Raw genomic sequence first — 14,916 nt, 5'->3', positions numbered from 1 at the left:
TTGAATGCGACTTACGGGCAGCTTACAAGAAATACAAAAGCCACAGATCTCAAGTTATCTACTTGTAAGGCAAATTAGCCAGAGTAAAGTATGAGTTTACAAATTTAACCTAATATTTTAAGCTCCTGTAAGTATTTTAAGCTCCTCATGTATACTGTTCATCAGGAATATTGCCTGACAAGTATTTAGAGCTGTAAGCTCTGAGAAGACCTTTATTTGTAGCAAGAACCAAACAGTGCACTTCATTAAGAAGATCCAAACAGCACTGACAGCCACAGTGGTCAACAGGAAAAAGGAAAGGCATTAAAAACATTTCAAGGTAGAAAAATATTTTGTTTTCAATTCTGAACACAGCCCAAGAAGCAGCATTCCCAACTTGGAAAAAGAAAAAAATTATGAACAAAGCAAAACATTTACTTTTCAAGTGACAAACAGTTTTAAGAAGTCAAAATATTTTAATAACCAGTAATTGCAAAACATCCCCTTACTCTTGCCACATTTTGGACTAACAACTACTCTACAAATGAAAGCCAGCTTAAGATTCTCCAAGTTTTCTCCCTTGCAATATACAAATACTATATACCCTTATCCTATAGTTCCAGCAACATAGCTACAACACTAAAGTCTTGAGTATTTAAAAGTCCTATGCTGCCACACTGTACTGTGCAAACAAGTTATTATATGCCATTACAGAAAGCTAGCACCCTGGAACATGGCCCCATTCCATAGTTTATAGCGAGCGATACACTTCAGCTGCTAGCTGAAAAAGATTACACAAGTAATTCTGTAAAAATAGTCATGCATTTCTGATAAATTAAGTGTTGTTTAAAGCCAACTATAAGTTAAACTACTGAACTTTTTGTAACAAATACACAGTCCCAGAAATACAACTCGCTTAAACTGTAATTTAATTCTTAATGTAATGGAATTCTTAATAGGAATGTCTTTAATCCAGACAAAAATATGCGCATGTTCAAGAAAGAAATAAAATCTCTTAATAAATGGTTTGCAGAATTTATTAGGTCTTTTTAATATACTCAATACTTTATCAAGCTTGTTGCATATAATGTGATCTCCACCATATACATTACAATTTCTGTGCATCATCCTAAAAGTAGTATTTTACAGATTACCGTTAACTTTGAATTTACCTAAAAGTGAACCTTTCTGGAGTTTGATTTAAGACACTAACCTGCATATCGCTTCTAACTGCGATATTTAAATTATGTTTCACAGCAAGCTCAACCTGCATTTGAATAACAGAGGTTACTGTCATCTCAACTTTTAAATTCCTAGTTTAGCATCTCAACACTGCAAGAATTTGTGGCATTTACTCCAAATAACAGAACAGGATATTTCCTTTACAACAAAGCCTGCTCAGCTCAGAATACATATGCTTCAAGAAAATTAGGGTACTCCTTCAGTGAAAGGAATCAACCCAAATTTGTGAACAGAAAGCACATTTTAGGTTTATCCTGATTAATGCTTGGAGCTGCTCTTAAAAAGCAAAACCAGCAAGCACAATAGATAAACTAGTATTTGGTACAACAAAGCAACGCGAACTACCAAAAAAAAAGCAGGTTCTACCTGCAACAAACATTTCCCCGTTTAGAACAAAATTTAAGAGGGACTTAAACAGATAATTAACAAACAGGCTTTCTGATATCTTCAGAGGATGCTAGTTTACTGGCCAGGCACATTTGTTGCAAATATAAAAGGAATTCCAAGTGTTGTAATTCACACTGCACTTCAAGGATTTAACATAACAGAGGTGGGTAGGACACAGGAAAAATATTTAACTTATATAAATATATTAAAATTTCAGCCAGAAATATAAGAGTCCATGCACACAAGACAGTAAGTTGAAAAAACATTTAAGACTTGACTTTTCTTTTCAACAGCACTGACACCTGAAATCTGCTAAGTTAACAATTTAAAAGGTATCTTACAACAGTCTCTCTCCACACAATCCGTATGTACTGAATCATCCTGACATTACACAGCACATAAACAAGCAGCAGATGCATCAAAGGAACCAGAGCAATGTGCATCAAGTGGCCTGCCCAGTTAGAGGCAATTATCAGAAAATTGTTTCTGACAAAGGCAGAGATACAATCAATAGAGCAAATTGTATACCCGTCATTTTCAAGAGTTAATCCACAGCAAGGGGAAAGGGGGGGACTTTAGATAAAAATGATGTACCCAGGCTCTGGAGTGAGATTAACAGAGATTTGCCTTTCAATAACTGGGCCCGTCCTGGACTGGCATTGATGCACATGCAGTACATTTGCTTTCAGAATGCAAGATTAATTAGGAATGTCTGCACTAGTGTTTCTATTTCCATATTTGTGATGGATGATCAGCAATACAACTCCTAAGAAGAAACATATGGACCCAACAGTGATGTACGCAATTCCCAAAAAGGGGTTTTTGCCTCCCATCCATGAGATGGTGCTTAGGATCATCCTTTTCCGTCCATCGAAACTGTGTACAGGATAATCTGAGACACATATAGGAAAATAAGAAGCACATTTCCAAACCTAGCTTTATTTCATCAGGCACATTAAAGTGTTGGATCATCTCAATCACGCTCCAAACATTAATGTCCTTTGAATACTAGAAGTGAAAATACTAAAAATTTAGCTGATTTTTAGGCAAAGACTGACCTCGTCGCTCCAGGAAAAATGCCACGGTACAGATGTCAACCCCTTTTAAGTGAAGAGCAACACATGATTTGTGGGTTTTTGAGAGCAACTTCAATAAAATGAGGGAAATCCAAACTAATTCTTGAATATATTTCAGTACCAAGTTTTTCTTACTAACTGTATTTTGATTCAGTTTTACATGCACTCCCTGCTGTTCTGCAGCAAAGAAAAATACTGCAGTAGCTATTTAAATTATCATTAAGAGTTTTCTAATTCTAAGAAATCAGTAGCTATGACAACCCACCTCCTCTAGTTTCCTGCGCTTCCGCCTTGTCTTTTGTTTGTCTCAAAAGCAATTGCATACCTATACCTACCCGATCCACAGCTCTGGCTTTTTTCTCACCTCCAAAGCCAGTCTGCCCTAGGTTACATATTGTCATTATATCATGAAGATAACAGATTGAGAATGTATTCTCAAATTTCTAGGCAACCAAATACCTCTGTTCTTTCCTGTGTCTCTCTCAATTCCTTTACAGCATCCAAGCCATGTGATTTCCCCCTCATTATAAAGCTAGTAATTTAATTTCATGCATGGACTTGAGCACTTACACAGCAGAGCAAGTCTACAAATAGACAGTAACCTGACAACAGCACATGGCCACAGGAAGATGCAAAGCAGGCCCCAAGGTCCTGAATGAAAGACAGCTAGCAGGGACTGCAAGGATCCACAAAAATAAATAAGATGTGTGATAAGAAAGGTGAATGAGTCTGACCATACCCTTCTGAGCACTCAGTTGTGCAAAAAAGATACTACGGTCCTCCAAAATTTGCTTTTGGGCAAGATGATATAACAGAAGGCAGAGATAACATGCAAAGAAAGAAAACCTCTGGGGCTTCTCTAAAGCATGATACTCCCCTACAGATAATCTGACTAGTTCAGATAACTCCAAACTTCACACAGCTATCCTGAAGTCACTCAACTCTTTCCCATACAAAGCTTAGAAACTGAGTGAATTCCACATTTTAACAGAACAAACAATACTATAAACTTGCACAGAAGTAAAAAAACAGTAATTGCACTACCAAATTCTCATCACCAGTTTTCAACCACCTCTCACTACCATCTTTTTAATAGACGGTAAGAAAAGAAGCTTGTTTGCATTGGACTTTCACAGGTGTATACCCATGTAATCCAGCTAACACCCTTAGCAGCTTTAAGAATTTTTTCAAAGGATACTGTATACGATTTCCAAAGAATATTTTCCAGCCTGCAAGGTAGGCTGTAAGTTATTCTTCCTTTCAATGAGACGATACAGCTTGCGAAAAGTTGGCAGAGCAGCAGTACGCATCCACACGATAAAGTCTTCATTGATAAAGCCATTGTTGTCAGGCTCTTCTGTGTCCAGCATATATACTGGCTTGGGCCAGTTTACAGGCTTCGTCGTGCCTAAAATTAAACAAAGATAACAAAGTATTCCAAAGAGAGGACTAAGTGACACACTGGATCACCAAAATGCATTCTAGTATTGCACGTATTAAGTTCTAAGCAGTATGAGCAGCCAGGTTGGGTCATTACTATTGCAGTATTACTGGACTGTTAAAGAACTTTTTATTTGCACAGAATCAGGTTGGCTGAGGTTGGCAGGGCCCTCTGGAGGCCATCTGGTCCAACCCCCTGCTCAGGCAGTGTTCCCTGGAGCAGGCTGCCCAGGACCACATACATCTAGGTGGCTACATCTAGGTGGCTTTTTAAGGTATCCAAGTCTCTACAACCTCTCTGGGCAACCTGTGCCAGTGCTCAGTCACCTGCACAGTACCCAGCTTAAATACTAGTGCATATTTATTTACCCTCATGCATTAGGGTAAATTATCTGCCTTTTCAAGAGTAGTATCATTTGGTAATACATAATTTGTCTCTATGGAAGAAATCCACATCAGGTAAAACCTAAAGCTATTACATACCTTGCATATATACATGGTCCCTAGAGCCCTGAGAAGATTGGTTTTAGACACTGCCAACCAAAGAAACTTTGATTTACCAGACTGTAACCCTATAAAATAAGAGAAATCTGTTGCTTCTAACCACAAAGAATCAGATTTCTGAGAACTCTGCACAACCTACCAGTAGAAAAGTTAAGATTTGTCTCCATTCTCCATTTGCAAGTCCATTTGAAGAATTTGGTTAAACAACTGCAGGATTTCTTCTCAAGTTAAAACCATGTATTACAGCAGTGTATGTGCTAGGCTTTTCTCAGTATTCAAGGTATAAAATGTTATCAGAAATAAAAATGTCAAAATATTTTATATTTCCATGCCCCAAACAGCAACTGGTAGTAGAAATATCAGTTAAGCCAGGAACCTTTTAACCATCATAAAGGACATTGGACAAACTACCAAAGTGAAATGCCAAGAGACAGAAAAGTAAAAACTACAGAACTAAATTGCCACAAGCAGCGTTAAGAAACAAGAAAAATCTACATGATTTCTAAATTTAAAAATAACTTTCTATTTGAATACCTGTTGGAATAATTTCAGTGCAATCACCTGATCTGAATGCACTGAATAATCATTACCTGTCAGATGTGAAAACCCCATCAGCTAATATATTTCTGTACTAGTAACTTCAAAGCTGAAATGGAACAGGCTTCCCACCTCTCTCATGTAATCAGTATAAAGCATAGCTGAGATCCAAATAGCCCAGAAAAATATGGGAACTGAACAATACACAAAATAGGAGTAACAGGCTTAAGTCAATGCAATCAATCCGATGCCAACCAACTGAAAGAGTTTTTCTGAAACTTCAGGAAGATTAAAATAGGAACAAAAAGATGTCCTAATTTCACGGCTTTAGTGATTACAGTAAAATTAGGAGAAAATATACGCTTCCACATTAAAATTTGCATCATTCGTTGCTAACAGACAACTTTTCTACATAAGGACTACTCAGCTAGTTTGCATTTCTTCAGAGAACTATAATATTTTTAATTAGCATACTTACTAAAACATAGTGAGGTAAAAATCCATGGGAATCAGTATGTGTCTGAGATTTTTTATTCTTAAAATTTCCCATTCTTCTTACCTTGGAAAAGTGCAGTTAAGTTATTCCCATCTCCTGTAGGATTCCTGAACTTCACATTTTTATCTGTCCACCATGCAATGCCTTTTTTAATTAAAGTAATACGAGTCCTTGTGTCATTATCAATGCGGTATAATTCCAAGGTATCTAAGGAGAAAATCAAATTGGAAAGCCAGGTACAGAAACTTTCATTAGATGAATAATCCTGATGGGTAGTGAAACAATTATCTCCAGGAGAAAACAAAACAAAACTGGACAAGGCATTTATCTGCCTACCACAACCAAGAACTGTTCTTTTAGAATCCATGTATATTATATAGCAGTGTGCCAAACATATACATGTATACTATCTTTAAGTCTATTCCACAGCTGTAACAGTCTCTCACAGCAGATTTTAATCCCTTCTGTACTATCAGATCAAATTAGTTGTTAGATTTTAGGAAAAAAGCAACATCAGTACAAAACAAGATATTTTGAACAATGGAAGAGTGTTAATTCAAAAAACAAGAGCCAATGATGTCTTTACTCAGAACAGTTTTCAGCACCACAAGACCATGAAAACATTTAAGTAGTAACTTGGAAGTATTACCATACCATTAAACATACTGTTGGCAATGGCCCCACAGGGAGCAATGGGTTTGTCCTCATTCGTGCGGTAAGGCTCACATTCCTTACTTGGATTCTAACAGTGAAACAGAAAAAAGAGGCAGATCAGTCTGTGACAGTTTATCTAACTAACCTGTTTTTTACTGCAATACCTCTGTGTACATCTTAAATGTACCACAATCTTTTCACAAGTTAGATTTGCAAATACTTCAGTGTTCAGTGCTAGTCAAACATGATTCATTTTTTCCTTTATAAGCAGGAACTTATAAACTAAAATGTGAATGAAGTCGGAATCCCATGATGGGCAATCCTTAGAAAAATGAAGGCTTGGAGGCTGTTAGGACTTATCTTTTAATATAAGGTTTTCTAACATCAAGTACTCAAGTATTCCTTTAAAGGATTGTTTTTTTTTCCAGTGTGCACCAGTGTTAGAGAAAATAGACTGTAATAGGAAGCCAAGCATAGCAGAAAATGCAAAATGTTTCAAGGACTCCAACAGCATGCCAATAACACAAGTGGAAAAAAAGCCCCCCAGAATCCAGTGTCAGTCACCAGCTGTAATTTCTGGAAACTATTCCCCATTCTTTTTTTTTTTTTTTTTTTTTAAAAAAAAAAAAAAAAAGCTTACATATAAAGGTGTAGAATAATCCTGATGGAACAAGGACCCAAAGATATTTACATTCCTTGCAAATATTACATTACCTACACATTACACAGTGCTTTCAGCAGAATATACAGTATTGGTATTTTCCAATAATGCTAATGTTCAGTATCAAACCCGAGCCTGTAAAAACAGATGCATTTAACTACACTATCCAAGGTAAGTACTATTTTATACCGAAAATGAAAGCTTCGGATGGAACAGATACAGACAAGTAATACTGACTGAAGGTAACAAGACAGTGTAGAACTATTCAATTTTCAGAAGTGTTTGAAGTACTGCACTGCTGTCCACTGAATGAAACAATTGCTGTGAGACCACAACGTTTTACATTTTCTTTAAACAAAATATGTATTCCTTATTGTTGCCCTCTGGTATGCGAAAATTCTAGAACCTCATTATTATTAAACTATGTGAAGATTTATGAAATAGTCAGCTGCTAATTGCTTATTAATATTGAAGTATGAATACCTACAAGTAGTGAACTGTTATCTCCATTTAGTTGGCTGTCATCTCGAGATTTCACATAGCGACGATGATTTTGGTAGAAGTTGGAGAGTCCATAATACATGAATACATTACTCTACAAGGCAGGACAAGAGGGGTTTTAATTCACACAATGGATCAATGAAACAAACAGTAGTTACCTGAAAGCTTAAACTGTGTTTTATCTTACAGCAACATTCAAAGTAGGAAGAGGCTCAATTCTCTTCACACTGAGTACACAAATTGCTATTCCAACATAACCTGGCATTCTGAAGTCAAACAATATCAACACACCATAAACCATCAGAATAACATTCACCACAACTAATCCCAGCAGTTTTCTTGTCCAACATTAAGCACATAAGCCTCATTATTTGCTTCAACTTTACCAGAAAGCACGTATCTGGTATTGCCAGTTCTTGCTGAACTCAGTTTAAGTTGTGCAGGAATAGCTGATCTACTTGCCAAGCACATGACACACACCTAGGACACAGCAAGTAAATCCAGATGTGCAAAACATAAGCATCCCATTTAATGGTGTACAATTCTGGATAAGGAGAGGCATTAAAAACATCACATCCCTGCTACCGAAAAGATAAACAACAATCAGATCTGAATTCAAAGTACTACTGAAAAAAAATCCTTTAAGGTATATAAAAAAAAAAGTTAAGGCTATGGGGATGCAGCTTTCCCATCAGTTAGGGAAAGAACCACACACACTGTTCCAATTTCACTTTGCATACCTCAAATGAATGTTCCAGGGTGAAATTGATGGTGCAAGTACAAGGCGGTGTGCTATCCCAGGAAACATTTAAACATTTGTTGCAGGGACTAGAAGGGTCTGTTCCTGTATAATCAATCTGTAACAGGAAAAAAAAAAATCATTATCTTAGAGTAGGGAGAATAAAGAAAAACAATAAGCCAGAGAATTGATGTGATATTTTGCAATTTTATCGCACCTCAGTTCCAAAAGCCCTTTTAGACCTGCATGATGATCTCAAAAGATCCTTTCCAACCTAAACAATTTTGTGATTCTATCTATCTATGTGTTTTGTGACAGGTTTAGCAGTACGTTTTGCAGTGGTACATTAACAGCTGAACATCATGACCGTAGAAGTCTTTTCCAACCTAAATGATTCTGTAATTCTACTATTCTATGTATTCCTTTTGAGCCTCAAACAAATTTGGCCCTGGGGTGGGCCGTTACCACTGGGAAAAGAAAAAGAAAAACCAACCCAAAACACAAACACCAAATACTCAGGACAACATCATGTTTCCAAACACACGCTATATAAACCAAGCAAATTTGGGTTATTACATGTCTTCCATAGAAGTTAAGTTTCTAGAAGTCTACCTTAATAATAATAATAATAAAAAAAAGGTCTTGCATGAGAGAACTTGCTTTGCTGCCCATATTCAGGCATTGAATCAGTCAGAAGGATTTTACAGAAGACCAAGTTCTTAAAGATCAAGAACTCTCTTAAAGTAGGGAAGATGAAGACACTAATATTGGTCAGCCAAGAACAGTAGCACCCCAGCAGATGAGCAAGATGATCACTTAATTTAGCCTATTAAAATATCTGTATTTAATAGCATAGCTACAAGAAAAAGTAGCCTGGATGTATGTATTTCAAATACCTGTACAGTATAAATAACATATCCAGAGCAGCCATGCACTTATTGGCCTTCCATGGCCCTTGCCAACTGAAGTCTCTTGACTGCATTAGCTTGCTCTCTCATGTACAGCTCCAGTGTGTGAATGCCAGGGAAGAATTACCTTGTGTTCAACAGGTTAGCTCCATGTGTAGGAGGAGACAGCTTCCATCTGCTTATGAGCTATGTACTTAGACACAGGAGCTTCCTATCAAGAATTAAAACTCAGTCCAACACATGCCAAGTTAAGGCAATGAACTGTTTTACATCAGTGTCATCTGAACTACAACTCCTGCATTTATTTTTTTTTTGAAAGACTGCTGCAAGTGGTTTGTCCTGATTTATGCCCGCAGTCAAACATTACTGAGAATTAGAACAATTTATGATCTGTGCTAATGTCTGTATTACGGTTAAATAAAACAAGTAGGTTCAAGGAACAACTGAAGCCTGTTTTCCTCTGGATCTTCTTCAAGGTCTCTCCTCCTGTAGATTCTCTGATAACTGTTAAAAAACAAGCTGCAGCCCTTCCTGCAGCAAAGGGATTTTAATAGCCTGTGTTCTGCTGCCAGCCTTCTGACAGATGAGCCCAATACCCTAAACAAGCCCAGCTGAAACAAATCAGCTTCAGAAGCCATTAGGTGAGGAAGAAAGACTCACCTTATCTTTGTTTCCTTCACCAAGGTCAGTACAGAGTTTGTGCTGACCCAGAAGTAGCACTGCCTCACCAGTCTGCAACAGCTCTGTTCAGCTACAGACCAGACCAATGTGGCTCTAAACAAATGATGCAGCTGATTCGTTTATTGATAACTTGCTTGCAGTTTTCCTGCTTTATAGGGGAAAAACATTTTCTTTGGAAAGACCTTAAACATCCACATCCTGAGCTAGTTCTTCAGTCACTGCAGAAGTTTTAGATCATGAACAAAACACCAATACTTGAAGGTTGCAAAAGATCTAAAGACTTCACTTTTGTCAAGAATTCACTAAGTTTGTGGAGTATGAAACTGATGTATATCGTAACAAAACCATGCTTCAGATCAGTGCTATCAACTTCAAAGGTAACCAGAAGCCTTCCTGTGCAGTAACTGCAGACTTTTTTTTTCCTGCATTCATAGTAGGTTACATTCATCAGGCAGCTACACTAAAGGGATACAGGCAGATCTGCATCTCCTGACAAATAATTAAACCCTTACTTTGAGAACATAAGAACGGATTTACCGAGCCAAAGCAGAAATCCACCTGACCTGGGTATACCTACTTGTGTTTATCAGTCACCCACAGCCCAGTCTCAGTCTGTTGCTGTCCTTCCCAGTCAATTTACATCTTTGTAGTGGAGAAGCAACAGAGACATTGTGTATAAATATTTTCAAAGCCATCTGTGATTTCATAGACTTCATACACTGTCACCAATTTATACTGTTCTGCTTGGCCACTTGTGTAGAAGGCATCCCACAATCCTGTTTCTCTCCGATATCCCTCTCTGTAGGTTTCATTAAGTTCTGAGTCACTTCTGAAACAGAGTTACCAGAACTGCAGGCAGCACTGAAGATGCATGCAACAGCCATGTACTTTCTTTCCCAGCTTTTTCTTTCTTCATTCCTAGCAATGCCTTTAGGTCTATCGGGCATTTTAATTACTTCTTAGCAATTCACATCAGCAGTCATAAGAGTATCAAGCATAAGGATATCTTTCTATGCAAAGAATAGTACAAAAGATAGATACTTATGCAGCTTTTTCCTCATTTTCCACCCAAAGGAGCAATGTTCCTGATAGACCCTATGTAAATGGTTGTTTATCCCCTTTGAAACAAACAGTGAGAAAAAGCCAGGGAACAACCAACACAAAAAAACTATAATCTTAGTGCATTTAAGCTGTTGGATATCTTCCACGTTCAAGCTCAAGAGAGCTTATAAAGGAAATCAATGGAAAAGCTACATTTTGCTGCCCAGTCCTGGCACCTGCACAGGAACAGCACAGTTCTCAGAGATGCTGACGACTGCAATATCTAGTTCCAGGGGAGGGCTGGGGAGGATTTGAACTGTACACAAATAGAAATTTTGTGGACATCAGTTACAGATCATGTTCAATTCCAACACTCCAAGTCTACAGGCAGCTACACACGCAGGCACTGAACAAGCTGGCTGTTGTCTGAGGTGGGTGTAAGTAACTACCTCTGCTTCCTCCCCCAGTTACATTTTTAAAAGAGCTTAGTCACCGCACCCAGCTTTTACAAATAGCTTCCCGGAGTTGCAAACTGACAGCTACTTGTGAAGAACACTTGGAGGTTACTACCAAAATGCAGCACACCAAGCAAGGACCTAAGATAGGCATACAGGTGAGAGCTGTGTCTTGAACTGCATCCCTTCGGGGTGGCGAGAGCCACTTAGATGAAGTATTTTACTGACCAGTTTTGTAACTGAGACAGTAAGGTCTTTTCCGATTTAGACAGCCCACCACCATCAGATTCAACTGGAGCAACCTGCCTTTAAAAAGAGAATCTCTTTTGCTGTGCGTACCTACGTGTGTGTGTGTGTATATATATATATATATGCACAAATATATTCCTGCTTCCCACAATTTTTGTATAAAAACGCATGAGCATCCCAGAACCGAACATGGGCTTCCTCCTTTTTAGTTACACATCCTGTTTGATCACGACATCAAGCTCAAAAGACAAGAGCTCCGTCCCTCCTGCCCTCAGAAAAACATTATGACCTGACTTCAGAGAGCTGCAGATGAGGAAGACAGTAAACAATGAACACACTTAGTAAAACAAACCCCTTTCCAACCCTGACTACCTTGAAATTAACAGAAGGCCACCACCTGCCATCTGGTCTCCAAATATAAATTTGGAAATATTTATATTCATACACATAATCTGACTGCACAGGGAAGCATCAGTCACACTCCCTGTTCACCTAGGGCTGTCAGTACTGTATGTGTTAGGTGAGAACATCTTCTTTGTGGCTCCTACTTGAACTCCACAGGACTACAAGACTGAGCTGCTAAGCAACAACAGCATAGAATGAGTACGTACACAGCAGGAATGCAGTCACAAGGACTCAAATGGAACTGTTGAATTTCCTGTCCTTACAGAACAACCAAGAATCAGTCAAAATAGAAAAAAAAAAAAGGAGATTCACCTACTTATACTTTGTCTTAAAATCAGCATAAGACTGTGTGTTCTTTTAGTAAAGAAACGGCTATCTCAAATGCCATTGTTAAAAAAAGCATTAGCAAGCTTTCTTTTTCCTCAGTTCAGCACCCTGTTGAAAACAAGCACTTGTACTACCCTTAAATAAGACTATAACATGGCATTAAAGGCCAACATGTCCATGACAACAGGACAATGTCCCCTGAAGCACCTGTGTCAGTTTTCTGATATTGTGCATCTGAAAATTTACTCACACTTCCAGACAAGAAGGAATTGATTTTCACAAATATCCCTACATACAACAGTTAAATACTGAAAAATACATGCCAGATTTTCCACTTCATCTTTTCATCATGTGGAATTTTAGTTTTTCGTGTAAAAGGAAAGTGAACTTTAAATTAGCTTTATTGTAACATTGTGCATGTTTTAGTAAATATACAAAAAGATAATACCATTCACTGTCTGTCTCAAGGCTTTTTTAGTTAATTTAGTTTCGCCGTCACCTGGGTATCACTAGACAAGCCACTGCTTTGAACATCACTTACTGGAAAGAGGTTATTCTGACAGCTAAAATGGCTATATCCACAAATTCATATTCTCCAATACGCCAATACAACAAACAGCTGCAGATTTTACTCTGTGTTTTTCTACAATCAATCCTGGCTCCATTAAACTTACTGGAACTAATGGCAGCTGTCAACTTCCTTTTCAAGGTTGTCTCTGAGCCCTTTGGGTTGTTTCCTTATAAGACAAAGCAATTCTGTTATCAAACAGACTTCAGAGCGATGTATAGATTAGTTTTGGGGTTAACACTCAGCAGCTTTTCACAGCAGTGTGATGAATTATAAAAGGCTCTGAGGTTTTGAAGGTATAACCAGGAAAGGCTACGCTCTTCAGAGTTTGTTTTCCTATCCACTCCTGACACACCAGCCTCCCACGCAGCACCTGAAACATTAAGTCACCTGTACACGTAAGAACTGGAGCGGTACGCTCAGTGCAGAGCTCTACCTTGAAACTATATTACCCGGGACTGTTTAAGGCTGTAATACCCATAGTTGTAAAGTTAAACTGCTTAAAGACAAGCTGTTTAAACACACGCTGCCCATGACTGCGGGACACCCCAGCTGTGGTGTGTACACTCCCCGTCCTGCCTCACAGAGCAGTGCCAGGGGTGAATCCAGGCACTGAGCTCCCTAAAAGCACACCGGGGGGCACCGGCCGGACCCCCACGGCCTGCCTGGGGGGCGCCTGAAGCTTTTAGGGGGCGGATTTGGGGTCCGGGCTGGAAGCCGCCCGCAGCCGGCCTGGCGCGGCCCCTACACACACAGACACACTGTACATACACACCTCGTACTCGCGGATGTTGTTGGAGGTGACGAAGATGCCGATGCCGATGGGGATGAAGATGAGCCCGATGACGAAGAAGGCCGGCAGCACGGTGCCCGCCGTCAGGATGGGCTGCCAGGCGGGCAGCCGCTGCTGCTTGAACGCCGTGTTGTCCGGCTTGCGGCTCTTCACCGCCCCGCCGCCTCCTCCTCCTCCTCCTCCCCCTGCTCCTCCTCCCGTCCCTCCGCCGCCCCCCGGCGCCCCGCTGCCCCCCTGGGCCCCGCCGCCGGCCGCAGGGTGCCCGTCCGCCTCCTCCTTGGCGCTGTAGTTCACCGCCATGACACCCGCCCGCCCCGCCGCCGCCGCCGCCGCCGCCGCCACCGCCCTCGGCACGTGACCGGCCCCCGCCACGTGACCGGCCCCCGCCACGTGACCGCCGAGCGCTTGGGAGGTGACGCAGCCTCCTCACGGCTGCCCGGGGGAGAGGGGGAACGGAACGGCCCCCTCCCTCCCGCCCTTTTGGGGGGTGCGCATGCGCAGTGCGGCTGGGCGGGTTTCCCGCCGAGCTGTGAGGGAGGGTTGTGGCCGCCCGTAATGGTCGCTGCTCGTTAGGCGGGTGGCTGATTACGGGGTGGCGGCGCTGCGCTGAGAGGGACCGCGTTTCTGGCTCTTGTCGGCGCTTCCCCTTCAAAAATCCGACCCCCCGTTGGTGTGGCCTTCAGGAGAAATAAAAATGAAGCAGTTTCACAAGCACGTCACGCAGGCGGCGCTTTTTGGGTGTTTTAAGACCGGCTTTCCCCCCAAATAAGCGCCGTGCGGCTCGTGGGGACATCCGAGATACCGACGGAGAGCGCTGGGGGGAGCAAACGTCCCGTTTCGACGGTCCTCGGGCGCCTTGGGTTTTTGGGCAGCTAAAACTTAAAATTGAGTCGCTTCGGGGCCTCAGCACTTATCTAGGGGTCCAAAATGAATCGTGTTCCTTGCAGTGTCTGCACCACAACTGTATCTCGTCCCTAACACATCCCTCACAGCTTCTGGTGGGCCCACCTGCCATTGTTGCTCCCCATAGCCAAACCCCTTCACCCTATTACAGCCCTTTTCTTTATTATCTTTTGTCTTCTGTCATCAGTTACAGCAGCTTGTGCCCCCTCAGCCCCCCAAAAAATCTGCTGAGGGAATAATTCTGCTTGTAAACCTGTGCTGTGAGATGGCAGCAAAATGCTAGACTCATGATGCCAGGTCCAAGAGGACTGGCAAGAAGGGGCACATTGAATTCTGGTGGGAATCTGTGTCTTTTTAACTTCTGCATTTT

General features: G+C 40.5%; 1 protein-coding gene across 1 annotated transcript; it reads right to left on the bottom strand.

Annotated features, from left to right (window-relative positions):
• Positions 1-184: 184 nt before the first annotated feature.
• TMEM30A (transmembrane protein 30A) lies at positions 185-13,943 on the bottom strand (the record flags this gene model as incomplete). Its single annotated transcript, XM_082756133.1, has 7 exons — positions 185-2,500; positions 3,883-4,092; positions 5,725-5,868; positions 6,316-6,403; positions 7,464-7,571; positions 8,218-8,334; positions 13,626-13,943. 7 exons carry the CDS (start codon positions 13,941-13,943, stop codon positions 2,307-2,309), a joined length of 1,179 nt encoding a protein of 392 aa, XP_082612259.1. The 3' UTR covers positions 185-2,306.
• Positions 13,944-14,916: the final 973 nt, after the last annotated feature.

This window comes from Aythya marila (genome assembly GCF_965140915.1).
Source record: "Aythya marila genome assembly, chromosome: 3".
Taxonomy (NCBI): Eukaryota; Metazoa; Chordata; class Aves; order Anseriformes; family Anatidae; genus Aythya; species Aythya marila.
Note: the sequence above shows the minus strand (reverse complement) of the source record. Positions and strands in the feature narration are given on the sequence as shown.